This window comes from Penicillium arizonense, assembly GCF_001773325.1.
Source record: "Penicillium arizonense strain CBS 141311 chromosome Unknown PENARI_contig004, whole genome shotgun sequence".
Lineage (NCBI taxonomy): Eukaryota > Fungi > Ascomycota > Eurotiomycetes > Eurotiales > Aspergillaceae > Penicillium > Penicillium arizonense.
The window spans coordinates 1356024-1369317 of NW_019173281.1; the positions used below are offsets into that span (position 1 = coordinate 1356024).

General features: G+C 52.4%; 5 protein-coding genes across 5 annotated transcripts; 3 read left to right on the forward strand and 2 right to left on the reverse strand.

The window, feature by feature from the left end:
- Window positions 1-473: 473 nt before the first annotated feature.
- On the forward strand, window positions 474-1603 carry PENARI_c004G08532 (isocitrate lyase/PEP mutase family protein; the record flags this gene model as incomplete). The annotated part of the gene is made up of 3 exons (XM_022629294.1): window positions 474-963; window positions 1039-1520; window positions 1571-1603. The coding sequence occupies 3 exons, from the start codon at window positions 474-476 to the stop codon at window positions 1601-1603; spliced, it is 1005 nt and encodes a 334-aa protein (XP_022490769.1).
- A 1647-nt stretch (window positions 1604-3250) lies between these two features.
- PENARI_c004G01111 (PT repeat family protein) lies at window positions 3251-7162 on the forward strand (the record flags this gene model as incomplete). The annotated part of the gene is made up of 1 exon (XM_022628919.1): window positions 3251-7162. The coding sequence occupies one exon, from the start codon at window positions 3251-3253 to the stop codon at window positions 7160-7162; it is 3912 nt and encodes a 1303-aa protein (XP_022491172.1).
- Window positions 7163-8747: 1585 nt separating this feature from the next.
- Window positions 8748-10808, reverse strand: PENARI_c004G08894 (nuclear export protein Noc3; the record flags this gene model as incomplete). Its single annotated transcript, XM_022629311.1, has 1 exon — window positions 8748-10808. The coding sequence occupies one exon, from the start codon at window positions 10806-10808 to the stop codon at window positions 8748-8750; it is 2061 nt and encodes a 686-aa protein (XP_022490802.1).
- Window positions 10809-11002: 194 nt separating this feature from the next.
- On the forward strand, window positions 11003-11990 carry PENARI_c004G06721 (ribosome biosynthesis protein NIP7; the record flags this gene model as incomplete). The annotated part of the gene is made up of 7 exons (XM_022629202.1): window positions 11003-11024; window positions 11077-11115; window positions 11234-11407; window positions 11490-11584; window positions 11636-11822; window positions 11882-11907; window positions 11967-11990. 7 exons carry the CDS (start codon window positions 11003-11005, stop codon window positions 11988-11990), a joined length of 567 nt encoding a protein of 188 aa, XP_022490902.1.
- Window positions 11991-12243: 253 nt separating this feature from the next.
- On the reverse strand, window positions 12244-13233 carry PENARI_c004G03288 (uncharacterized protein; the record flags this gene model as incomplete). Its single annotated transcript, XM_022629026.1, has 2 exons — window positions 12244-12248; window positions 12333-13233. The coding sequence occupies 2 exons, from the start codon at window positions 13231-13233 to the stop codon at window positions 12244-12246; spliced, it is 906 nt and encodes a 301-aa protein (XP_022491066.1).
- Window positions 13234-13294: the final 61 nt, after the last annotated feature.

The window sequence follows — 13294 nt, forward strand, 5'->3', positions numbered from 1 at the left end:
GAAATATGTCCATCCCTTGCTGGTCAATGCGCGGCCGGCACTTGATGAACACATCATATCGAGCCGGTCCAATGAAAAAGCGTAAGTTACACTTCGGTACAAAGATAGACTTCCATACCCCGTGGGGAAGAGAGCGGATAAAGGCAAGACTGCTGCATGTACTAGCTTCCCCGCAAAATGACGGCTGTTCAGCATACACGGCCGAGTAAATCTGGAGAAACTATTGACTTTCCCCCAGGTTATCTGCCAGCCAATCTGAATGCATCTTTGCTGGGGGGAAGGGCTTGGCAGATCATTATTCGGATAGCGGATAGTTGCCAATATCCGTCAAATTCCCGCTCTGATGTAAAGCGACCAACTCGCAGACGAAAGCTTCCGATATCGCATCTAAACAATTTAAAAGCCGTCAAAGGCCTCAATCCAATCCCAATCTTCACTCCAATTCTCTATCAACCCAAGAACAAACCTTCACAATGTCTTCCAGCACCGTCCCCTACCCCTTCCACTTCGACTCTCTCGCAGAGACAACAACCGGATCCACAGACGGAAAGACAGCAGACATAACTCTAACATTGAAAAATGTCCGAGGAAAGATCCCCTCCATCCAAGCATCCCGCCTGAGAACAATGATGCTGGAGGCCCACAACGACCCAACCAAGATTCTCGCACACGCCTGCACCTACGACGGCCTTTCCTCCCGTCTCGTCGAAGAAGCAGGCTTCCCCATGGTATTCCTCGCAGGCTATGCCGTTGCCAGCTCCTATGGTCTTCCTGATACGGGATACATCGCCATGGCCGAAATGTGCGATAAGATCCGCGATGTCGTCCGCCAGGTTTCGTTGCCCGTTATGGCGGATGGCGATACCGGGTACGGGAGTCCGATGAATGTTAAGAGGACTGTTGAGAGCTTTGCGAATGCTGATGCGGCGGGTGTTATGATTGAGGATCAGCAGTGGCCGAAACGTGAGTATCTTGGATACTTGGTTGAGTTTATCTTTTCGAGGGATGATTCTTTGCTAACAGCGGGTATTTGAATAGGCTGTGGTCACACAAAGGGGAAGAACGTCGTTTCTCGCGGCGAAGCATTCGCTCGAATCCAAGCTGCCTGCGATGCCCGCAATGAAGGAAAGGATATTTTGATCCTTGCCCGTACTGATGCCTTGATGCATGGCTGGGAAGAAGCCATGGCGCGTGCACGAGAGTTCAAGCGTATTGGCGTTGATGCTATTTTCGTCGAGGCACTACCAGATCGGGATGCGATGAAGCGATGCGCGGAGGAAATTGATATTCCCATTTTCGGTAATATCATTGAAGGTGGAAAGACGGAGAACATTTCTGCTAAGGATCTTGCTGGACTTGGGTATAGTGCTGTTGCATACCCTTGGACATTGGTTGCGGCTCATCTCAAGAGTGTGCGGTCTGCTTTGGATGGTCTTAAGCAGAGTATGCTTGTTGGAGCTCCGCCGATGATCCTTACTTATGATCAGGTTTGTGAGGGTGTTGGGTTTAATAAGTATTGGGTATGTTTTCGTTCTTGGTTTTTCTGGGATATATGCTGACTTTTGTTTAGGAGCGGGAAGAGAAGTATAAGTTTGACGCTTGAGTCGGTGCATTGGTAGCTTGATATCGTGTTATCAGAGATGCAGTATATTACTTGCCTGCATAGGGAGTCATATCTGTATCTATTTAGGAATGTGCTTTAGAATCGACTCCCAGATTTGCGCCGCAAGATAACTATTTCTTCGTGTTAATTCCCCTTTTTACCCGATATTAGAGTAGCGTTATGTATGTTTAAATTTTGCAGATAGCACATCACAACGTTTTGTCTAAGCCTTAAGTTATATGCGAACGTAGTCTCTCACTCTTCTCATACAGGCTTAGACACAAGGACGACAATGACAAGTCGCCAATAATGATAGGAGACCTGCTACAGCAAGTTTATTATTGACCTAAAACTAGAACTAACGTTAGATGTGTCACCGTCAACTACCGACCCGAGGATCTACCATCTCCAGTACCAGTTCTCGGCAGCAACAACCGGCTCCCTCAAGTCAACCGATAAACTCGAAGCATCTGAGAAAGCCGATACATGATGTGTGGGGTCAATCCTTATGAAACCCCAAGATATCCCAGAACCCCTTCTGCATAGTCTCGGGAAGCCGACTCCCCCGACCGACCATGCATCGCACCGCTGCAGAACAGAACAGGGGTCAACAAAGCTATGTCCAAGCTCGAATGACGCACTTAAGGTCCAATTGTGGAAGGTAGTCTCAAGAAACAAAGAAACAAGTCAATGCGCGTGTGGCTGCAAGAAATCCTCAATGTCAGGCACGCAATCGGTACCCAACCGTCCAAGCTTTTTCAGGCAATAAAACTTTGTGAAAACGATAGACTTCGTATAGAGCTCGAGCTGATAGTAAATAAATGACGTTGGAAGTGGGCCGAAATACCTAATTAAAATAACCAAAAAAGCCGACGCCGAATTTGATCCGTGGAGTTCCGCGTGTGTCATGCCATGGCCCTGACCCGAACATTGAGCCGAGTGGGACACCGAGTATTTCTTTGTTGGAGGTTTGCATGCATATATTGACCCTTTTACTTTTTTCTTCCACTCACATGCAGTTGGATATGCATGGATCTGCAATGACTCAGGCAAGATGACAGGTGGATAAGAACACCTTGCAGGCAATATGATGTTATTGGTGCATGTCTATCAATAATGGGTCACCACGTTAGCGCATCCCGAAATTTCTTTCTCTGGAGCTATTGAACGTTCACCTGGTGTGCGACTGTCGTAAGGAGTACAGTACACGACCTGTGTACCTGTACATTCATGTCGCACATCTCTTCTCGTTCTTCTCGTAGCACAGGATGCGCTTTGGTAGCAAGAAAGTACCTCGGTAGCTTCACCGCATATTGGGTGGAGATGAAAGCCCAAAAGTTGTGCTATCCATTGGGCGCCAGTCAGTGGGGACGAGAATAGTGTGTGTACAGAAGGGAAATGGTCACTGTGACAACCCCCCACTCAGAGATCAGATGCTCATGAGTCTTGGGTCGTTGGGTCTGAGGTTTTTTTTTTTCTGCCCTCTGATCTCTCTCCCGCATTCATCTCTGATATCCTACTCTGCTCCGTGAGCTTGTGTTTTCTGTACAGCGATAATTAATCCTTTGCTGGTCAAATTGTGAAAAAACCCTGATACCCACCTTGACCATTTTTTACGACTTACGATTTTGACGACCCAAAAGTACCATGGCGACCGTTCAGCAGCTCCTTTTCCGTGCCGACAGCGATGTCCTGCCCAAAGAGCCTGCCGTGGACTCCATTCCCGATTCAATTGTCACAAATGAAAAATCTGCTACCATCATCGCACCCGAAGTGACCGAGTCAACAGATGTCACGAAAGCTCCCCTTGAAGAGCCTCTGGTTTCTGAAGCTCAGGACAAGATTGCCGATTCTACTGCGACATTGGTTGAGGCCGAGACTGCCGACAAGGAAGCACACACCGAGCCTGAGCCTTCAGCCGAAAAGGCTGAGAAAGTCGAGACCAACACCGACGCCGAAGCTGAGGTTAAGTCCGACGAAAAGGAGGAGGTCACGGAGTCCACGGCACCCGTCACTGAAGAGGCAGCTCCTGCTGTGACCTCAGAGAAGGAGGCAGCTCCCGAGACTGAGACCGCCGACGTTCCTGCAAAGGAAGAGACTATCGACACCATTGAGGCCCCTGCTGCCACCGAGGAGAAGCCCATCGAAGCTGTTGCCGAAGAGGCCAAGCCCAAGGAGGCTGCACCAGTCGTCGCCGAAGCCGAAAAGACCACAGAAGAGACTCCCGCCGAGAAGGCCGAGGAGACCATCCCCGAGGCTCAATCTGCAGAGGCCGCAGCCAAAGAGTCCGCACCTGTCGAAGCTCCGAAAGAGGCCGAGCCCCAACCTGAGACGCCCGCCGCAGAGGAGAGCACGCCCGAGGTGGCTATCGAGTCAGCTGTTGAAGAATCTAAGCCTGTGGAGAAGGTCGCGGAGGCCACCGCCCCAGTGACTGAGGAACCTACCGCTGAAGCTCCAGTTGAGGAGTCTAAGCCTGCCGAAGAGTCGAAGGTTGCTGAGGTTCCCGAGTCTACTGAAGCCCCCGTGGAGGAGGCCAAGGCCACCGAAGAGGTTGCCGCTCCCGCTGCTGAGCCTGTAGCCGAGGAGACGCCCGCTACTGAATCGGCCGCCGAAGAATCGAAGGCGGTCGAGGAGGTTCCCGAGCCCGTCACCGAGGAGAAGGCTGCCCCCGAGGCCCCCGTGGAGGGATCGAAGGCTATTGAAGAGACTCATGCCCCTGCCGAGCCTGTGACCGAGGAAGTTGCTGAGCCTACTGCTGAGGTCCCCGTGGAGGAGACTAAGGCTACTGGAGAGGCTGCCGCTCTCGTCGCTGAGCCTGTCGCCGAATTGGCCGAAGAACCAAAGGTCGAGGCCGTTGCAGAGCCCACCGAGGAGCCCGTTATTGAAGAGAAGCCCGCCGTCGAGGCCGTTCCCGAGGAGACCAAGGCTACCGAGGCCGCTCCCGAAACCACTGAGGAGCTTATCGCCGAGGAGAAGCCTGTCGAGGAGACCAAGGCTGTCGATGTTACTGACATCACCGCTGAGGAGGAGGCCATCACCGAACCTGCCACTGAGGAGACCCAGCCTGCTACTGAATCGACCGAAGAGCCCACGGCCGCCGAGGTCGTTCCCGAAGTCGCTGAGACTGTCGCCGAGGAGGTTGCTGAGCCTGTCAAGGAGACCGTGGTCGAAGAGTCTGTTCAGGAACCTGCTGTCGAGTCTGCTGAGGCCATTGCTGAGGAGCCTGCTACTAAGGAGGTCGTTCCTGAGCCCACCGAGACTGTCACCAAGGATGTGACTGAGGAAGCTCCCGTTGAGCAGCCCGCCACTGAGGAGTCGGTTGCTGAGCCAGTCAAGGAGGTTGAGGCTGCCGAGCCCGTTGCCGAGCAGGCTGAGCATGTTGCTGAGGAATCTACTGAGGTGAAGCCCGCTGTCGAGGAGCCTGCTACTGCTCCCGCCAATGAGGAGACCGTTGAGACTCCTGCTGTCGAAACCCCTGCCACCGAAGCCACTCTCGAAGTCGCCACTGAGACCACCGAGGAGGCTGCTCCCGCTGCTGTCGCCGAAGAGAAGGTCGAGGAAACTACTGAGGCCGAGCCTGTCCAAGAGACCGCTGAGAAGACCATCGAAGAGGTCCCAGCTGTCGAAGAGCCTATCTCTGAAGCTCCCAAGGAGACAGCCCCCGAGGCCACCCCTGTTGAGGCCAACGTCGTCGAGGCTGTCGTTCCTGCCACCGAGGAGACTCAGGTTCCCGCTGCTGAGGTCGTGGAGGAGAACACCGAGGAAGTCGCCGTTGAGGAGCCTAAGGAAGTCGCCAAGACCGAGGAAGTGACTGAGCCTACCGTCGAAGAGCCCGTTGCCGAGAAGGCCGTCGAGGAGCCAATTGCTGAGACTGCGGTCCCCGGGCCTGTTGCTGAGGTTCCCGTCGTTGAGGAGACTCCCATTGAAGTCGCTGCTGAGACCCCTGCTCCCGCTGACATTCCTGAGGAGAAGGTCGAGGAGAAGGTCGAGGAGAAGGAAGTTGAGGATGTTCCTGCCCCTGTTGAAGAAACCGTCTCCAAGGACGCCGAGCCTTCTACTGCCGAGGAAGAGGTGGCTGTTGGCGCTGCTGCTGTCGCTGCTGGCATTGCTGCTGTTGGTGCGGCTGCTGCCTCCGAGGAGGCTTCTGAGCCTGTTGCTGATAAGGAGATTGCTGACGTTGCTACCGTTCCTGAGCCTGTCGCTAAGACTATCTCTGAGACTGTGGCCGAGACTGTCGCTGAGGCCACCGCTGAGACCGCTGCTGAGCCCACTGCTGAGCCCGCTGCTGAGCCCGCTGCTGAGCCCGCTGCTGAGCCCGTCGCTGAGCCCGTCGCTGAGCCCGTCGCTGAGCCCACTGCTGAGCCCACTGCTGAGCCCGCTGCTGAGCCCGTCGCTGAGCCCGTCGCTGAGCCCGTCGCTGAGCCCGTCGCTGAGCCCGTCGCTGAAGCTGTTGTCGAGGAGGTGGTTCCCGAGACTGTTCCAGCTGTCGAGGAACCTGCAACTGAAGCTCCCGCCGTCGAGACGGTCGAAGAGGTGAAGGAGGCCGCCGCTCTTGAGCCCGCCCAAGAGCCAGAAGCTGCCCAGGAGGAGACTCAGCTCGAGGAAGCTGCTGCCCCCGGCCCAGCTGCCACCGAGACTGTTCCTGAGCCTACCAATGTTGAGGAGTCTACCCCCGAGGAGGCTGGCAAGACAGAGGCGGAGGTCCCAGCTGAGGCTGAACCTGTCAAGGAGGAGACCAAGCTCGAGGAAACTGCTGCCCCCGGCCCAGCTGCCACCGAGACTGTTCCTGAGCCTACCAATGTTGAGGAGTCCATCCCCGAGGAAACTGCTACCCCCGCCCCAGCTGCCACCGAGACTGTCCCTGAGCCTGTTGACGTGAAGGAGGCTGAGCCCGAGGCTGCAGCTCCCGCTGAGACTCCCGTTGAGGAGGCCCAACAGGAAGATGCCAAGGATGACGCTCTTACTTCCGAGATCCTTGGCGGTGCTGCTGCTGCCACCGCTGCTGCAGGTGTCGCCGCAGTTGGTGTGGCTGCTCTTTCCCATGAGGAGTCCCCCGCAAAGGACCAGAAGGATACTCAGACCTCTGAGGCAAGCAAGGGGCCAACCTTCGAGACTGACAACCAGCCCGAGGTTGCCGCCGCCAACGCCCAACCCCAAGACGGTAAGCCAACACCGTTCTATCTTTCGCAGCAACCCTCTGTCATGTCGTTCGAAACTGATCCCATTCTTGCAGCTCTCGCTGGTGACCGCGATGCCCTGCTCAACAAGCTCAACCAGCCCTCCACTGACCAGCTGACCGCGGCTTCCGCTGACAAGACCGCCCAGCCCACTGCTGAGTCTACCCAGGAGCCCACCGAGTCTTCCTCCAAGCCTTCCGATGCCCTTGCACCCAAGAACAACGTTGATGATGCTCGCCCAGCGAGCCAGAACCGGTCAGTGTCTGCTGTTTCTCTGAATAATGCACCTGACAGCTGGCTCAAGGCCATCCTGCGCTCTGTCTTTGTGGGCTTCTTTGGGGCCATTTTCTCTCCTTTCCGTCGTGGAAAGTCCTCCAACTAGAATGATCATATCATCTCCCTGTGTCCCCGTTGTTAAATTCATTTCCTTGGTTCGACTTTTGGAAAGAATGGGATAGACAGGACATGTGAAGGTCTATTCGCAATACTGACAATTGATTCACCAGGCCTTTGTTTTGGTTGGCAATCATTGCAGTCCCCATTCTTGCCTACTTTTGGCTCAAAAACACTCTATGAAGGGGGTGTCACGTGCTGGCGTGGCCCTAACCGAAGTATACTCGCATACGGAACACCGCGTGGATTATAAGCCAACCCCCTCACCAAAAAAATGTTCCACCGCATTATTCCCCTGTATTATCTGCGCTTCTTTACCTGTTAACGATTTTCCTTTGCCTCTTTGATCTGATTTTTTGTGTTTTCTTATGGTTAATGATTTCCTTTTGTCGTCTTTCATGTTGGGTTTGGTTGGCATGTCAAGGGCCCTTGATAGATCTTCGAAGATGAGGTGCCGTCTTGCTTTCTTTATCCAGTGTGTATCTAATGACACCTATGAACTTAATGAACAATGATTTTTCTTAAAAACGTCTTCTGCAATACGTGCTCAATACTATATAGCAATGAGCGTATTCTATGATCAGTGAACTAGTCAACGGAGATAGAATAGATATTCTCCCGATGCTCAATGGTGCACAATCACCATGGAACGCCTTGTCAGTTCCCATCGACCCCCTTCGCTCCTTCGCCATTAGGAAATGAATAGAGACGTGTGATAGAAACACGCACGTGTTGACAAGACATTCATGGCCGGCTAACGCACACTCGCACTTCATCTCATTCTATCGTTGTCATCACAGAACGATTGCTGTCACTCCTGCCTCTGTGCGCCTCCTTTTTGTGGTCAATTTCGCCTCTTCTCTCAAGCCTAAAGATCACTCTCCCCACGCCATTAACCTCTATGTGCCGCAAGAAGATGGCTCGCGTGCCACCATTTTGTATCGTCCCGAAGTTGCTGGGATGACTCTGAAACCTCGACCTCTAATAGTTTGCGCTGAAAAGAGAAAGAGTGAAAGAGTGTGCGGGAGTAAGAAGAGAAGAGAGAAAGGAAAGAGAGAAACAGACAGATCAGAGGGAAGGGAGAGCTGGTTTGCTCACTTCATCTGTTGGATCTGAGCATGATGTGTAGATGTGAGATGAGGAATATGACCTGAATGATACCCTTTCGAGCAACAATCTGTTCTCGGTCATTTCCCTCGCCTTGATTGCTGACGATACCATTACATGGGTTAGTGAACTGTCTAGGATGCAATCAAGCTTCTATCAATCTGGTGCTTTTTAACTACCGCTGTAGTGTAAAGCCGGAACTCGTATTTCGTATATTCATGATCATAAATCCGGAGATCTTCCGCCTTTACTTGGCTTTCTTCCATTGTACTCATTGGTCTGTGATACAACTGTCATTGCATCTGTATCCATGAAAGCCCTCGGAATATTGTCGTAATACCCCACGGAAAACACTTGAGAGGATCACGGGGCTACTTGTGGAATAAATTTGGTTGAGTACCTTCAAAGCTTGCACCATAAATTTCGGAGTATAAGTAACATGTAATATTATGCACAGAAAACAGTATTCACTTAGAAGAAGACATCATCTTCTCAATCTCTATAGCCGCCTCACGCACCTGCGGACAATAATGCACACGCAACAACTCACCCTCCCACACAGATCCAGCATAAACATTGGTAGCCTCAACATCCGTAGCAAAGGCATTGAAAACACCATCACCCTTCCGCTCCTCAGTATGCCATAGCGACGAGATACGCCGACCATGGTGTTTCGACACCTGATTCATAAGCGCTAGCGTAGCAAGCGCCGACTTCTCGGGCAACTGAAGCGAAGTCGTCATAAGACGCTTGGAGAAACTGGCAAGACGGACCGGGGGTGGGTTTCCATGCGCGCGGGACAACAGCGTTGGCTGGAGACAGCGGAGGAGGAGGACCATGGGCGTCTGGAAGTTGACCTTGTTCTTGGAGCGGGATTGCGCGAGTTGGTTTTCCGATGCGGAGTTGGGGTCTGGGAGGCGGAGGGCCTTTTCGGGGTTGAACTCGACGTCTGGGTTCATGGAGAGGGAGTAGAGGGAGCGGTAGAGGTGCTTGACGAAGAAGCTTAGGTCGAGGTGGAGGGCTGAGGCTGCTTTGCTGGCGTCTTGACCTTGGAGCAGGGCGAAGGCTGTCACTGTGCAGAGGAGGGTTCGGCGGCGGGCGTCGCGGGCGGTGTTTTCTGCGATTGAGATGTTGCTCTCTCCGTCTTCTTCTTCCTCCTGTTGGACTGCGTTTTCGTCGCCTTCTACACCCATTTCTTCACGCTCGGCGTGGGAGATTAGGTCCTTCAATGCCTCCAGTAGGTCACCGAAGAAATCTTGGTTGATCAGGTGGGCGTATTTGGCCAGACCTTCCAGCACAGGGCCCATCAGGGTGGGATGACGGAGTTTGAGGATACGGAAGTAGAGACCGAAGACGAGCTTGAGTGTTTCGGCCTGGTTCTTGTCTCTTTGTTCGGTTGAGACCACTGCATCTGCTTGTCGCATATCCTTCTCAACCTCCTTCAGTTCCTTCTGCACCTTACGTTCGCGCTTTGTGCGGAACTCGCGCTTCTGCTTCTTCTTTCCGAAGGCGGGTTCTTCTTCCTCCTTGTCCACGCGGTCTTGCGAAGCCTTCATGTGGAGCTCGCCTAGCAGGCGAAGGTGGAGGAATGTGTCTAGAAGAGACTCGTGAATGTGGAAGTCTCTGGCCTTCATCATCTTTGCAAGCAGGCGGACCGCTTCAAGAGAGACCGTGCCATCGTTATCCTTGGCGAAGATTTCTTCGAGGGTATCACGGCACTTGACATAGTCGGCATCAACCTGTCTCCGTGCAAGGCGGTTGACCAGAATCTTGACCAGCTCCCCACGGAAGTTGAAATGAGGAACGGCCAGGAGCATACTGCATGCGCAGCTGATTGCAACAGACTTCAGGCCAGCATCGGTAGGACCATCCGCCTTGGAGGGCTTTGCGAGAGCACCCAGCTTTTGGACATAGGCACGATATCCAGAGACGAGCCCTTGTTCGAAATCGCGGAGCCTGCGCACCTCTTTTGACACCTTACCGGACGTGTCCTCCTCGGTCAATGGACGAATGCGGTATCCGGGGATGACATCCTTGTAGACAGCCGCCTGGGAAGCCAGGGCAAGCTTCTTAACCGTAACAGGTGAATCCTTCTTTGCCACTAGCTCGGCCATGGTCTTAAAGAGAGAGATGTGCTCCTCGGGATCCTCATTGATCAATGTCGCCATCTTTGCTAAGTCCTCCTTGGCCTGCATGATCTGCACCTTCACGGGGATCTTGGGCTTTTCCTCCTCGGATTCCTCCTCGTCCTCATCGCCGGAACCCTCCTCGTCCTCGTCGTCATCGGTGCCCAAAAAGCTGTCGGTTTCGTCGCCTTGGTCCTCAGGCTCGTTTTCGGCCTGGACAAAGCCTTCAGAGGTCTTGATCGGCAATCGGGTGCGTTCGCCGGCTTTCTTGGTAGTCTTGCGCGGGCGGCGTTCGTAGTCTTGCTCGACATCCCACTCGTCGTCGGCCTTGGAGCGCGAGGATTGATCCTCGACATCGTCGGGAGGACTCAGACGTCTCCGCTTCACTTCGGGGCGAGCCATTTTGAAATTGTGGGGAGGTTGACGGTGAAAATCGTGGAGCCTTGAAGAAAAATTCCCAGGCATGCGGCAGTAAAGTCTTGGCTTGGCGCAATGAAAAAGTCGTTCCGTTACCGCCTTTGGACGGCACCTATCGTAGCCCGATAAGTCTTGTTTCTTCTCTTGTTGAACTTCCTGGGAATTAAAAGTCCGACAAGATGCGTCAACTGACTGAAGAAGGTATGCGCTGTTTTCAATTCCGATCCCTGGGGACAATACTGACGAGACTTAGAAACGAGAACGCTATTCAGCAAGCTTGCTCACTACACGGGTAAGAAAATCCTTTTGTTACAGCTTATCTGAGATTGCTGCGATTGAGCGCACTCAATTGCTCGGCCATGCTGTGGACCATATCTAGCAGGCCAAAAGCTAATGATCGTATCTTACAGGGCGATCGCTGAACAACCTCATCGCACCCCCCACCGAAGAGGGACCTACCGGCGAACAACATGTCTTCCGTCTCCAGGGAAGCCGTGTTTTCTACATGCCCCTGAAGCTCGCAAATCTTTCGGTCTCGATCCCTCGTGAAAATCTGCTGTCTATGGGAACAATGATTGGAAAATGTTAGTCCGCAACACAGAACACAGGCAGAATCGGAATTGCCCCGGATCTGCTTTTTGGTCCTCAATACTGACCATTAAATAGTCACCAAGACTGGCAAGTTCCGTCTGGCCCTCACTTGCCTGGATGTGATCTCGCCCCACGCCCGTTATAAGGTTTGGATCAAGTCCAACGGTGTCGTAAGTTTGATCCTACCCTGTGATCATTCGGTATACTAACAACAATCCCAGATGCCCTATCTGTACGGAGGAAACGTCCTCAAGGCCCATGTGCACAGATGGTCCGAGGATCTGCCAGAGCACGCCGGTGTGCTAGTGTTCGATGATAGCGACAACTGTCTTGGTTTCGGTGTCACTGCGCGGTCTTCCGCTGAGGCAAAAAAGCTGGACCCAACAGGTATTGTTGTGTTCAGACAAGGTAATTATCACATCTTCGAGACTAGTTCTATATTTGCTAACATTTTCCTTTCTTCACAGCCGACGTGGGAGAATATCTCCGTGAGGTAAGTCAAGCTCGCCTTAAATGGACCACCTCCAGGAATAAACAGCTAATATCAAACAGGAGGACTCATTGTTCACGACCTAAGCAACTACGCAATACCGGATCTTGCATGTTCATATCCTCGAATTGGGCGTTTTGGAGTTTCTTTTGATCTGCCTGATCTTACAAAAGTTCACTGTACCTACTATGCTCGAACGCTCTGTTTCACTGGTTCTAATGTCATGAATCGACGGCAATCACTTCTTTTTTGATACACTGAACACGTAATGGATCGCGAATAGTCTAATTAGTACACTGAGCTTTGGCGTGGGATATTTTTCGAAACAGGTAGCAAACATTAATCTGTGACGCAAATTGATAGAGAGCAATGAACAGCGAAGCAGAAACTGAATTAGGCCGCGCGCAAATAATCTCAACAACACAAACAGTTCCCAATTATATCTCGGGTGATTAACTTAACATCCTTATCATCGAGAATGACATCGTTTTCGCTAGGTCCTGGTGGCCGGTCAATCAACGTAGCAAACGGGAGGACCATAGGGGTTCCAACAACAGTACCAGGCCTAACGTAAATTTTCTGGGCCAAATATGCTTGCTGTGTCTCTGCTGGTTGCTGGAGGGAGGGAGGAAGGGAGCTTGCTAAGGCATTGCGGTACTCGCGAGTCAAAGGCAGGGGCGCATCTGGGGGGGCCAGTTGCCATTTTTCAAATGTGACAGCTTTCTCTGTCTCACTGATTCCGATGACTATGACAATGCGCACTTGTCCCTTTGAATGGGTAAACCACCATTTCGCTTCTTCTCGGAGCCGACGGAGAGATTCTGATACGCCTCTTTCGATAACGAGCGTGGGCCAGCCACAGCGACCATATTGCAAGCTTTGTAAGCGATGTTGTGGAAAGAAGGTCTCGTCGGCCTGTTTACCCTTCTTGGTAGGCGTGAAGGTTGTTCTTCCGCGCCAATCGTATTCAGTGTCGTCGATGCCCATGCGGTAGAATTTTCTAAGAATGGCTCTGAACAATCGGCTTATGATAACCCCGTGTCCATATGATGGAGGAATCACTTTGATGAGACCAGTTGATCCTTCCCACTGGAAGCGGTATGAAGGGCCTAGAGTGTCACGTTCTTCGCCGTCTAGCTTTCGGATCATGCGTGCTGGAAGACTGGAAACAAGGAGCCACTGGTTACCTCCTCTGTTTTCGTTGAGAGACTCGGAGATTTCCTCTGCAAGTTCACACAGGTATTCCAGTTTTGAGAAGGATGTCGTGATATAATCATCTGGAAGGCCTGATATAAGCGAAGGGGGAGGAGTGATATCTCTTTGGCGCATTTTGGAGGTTCCTGGTCATATAGTACACAGTAGATGAGATGAAAAATGGAGAAAATAAAGG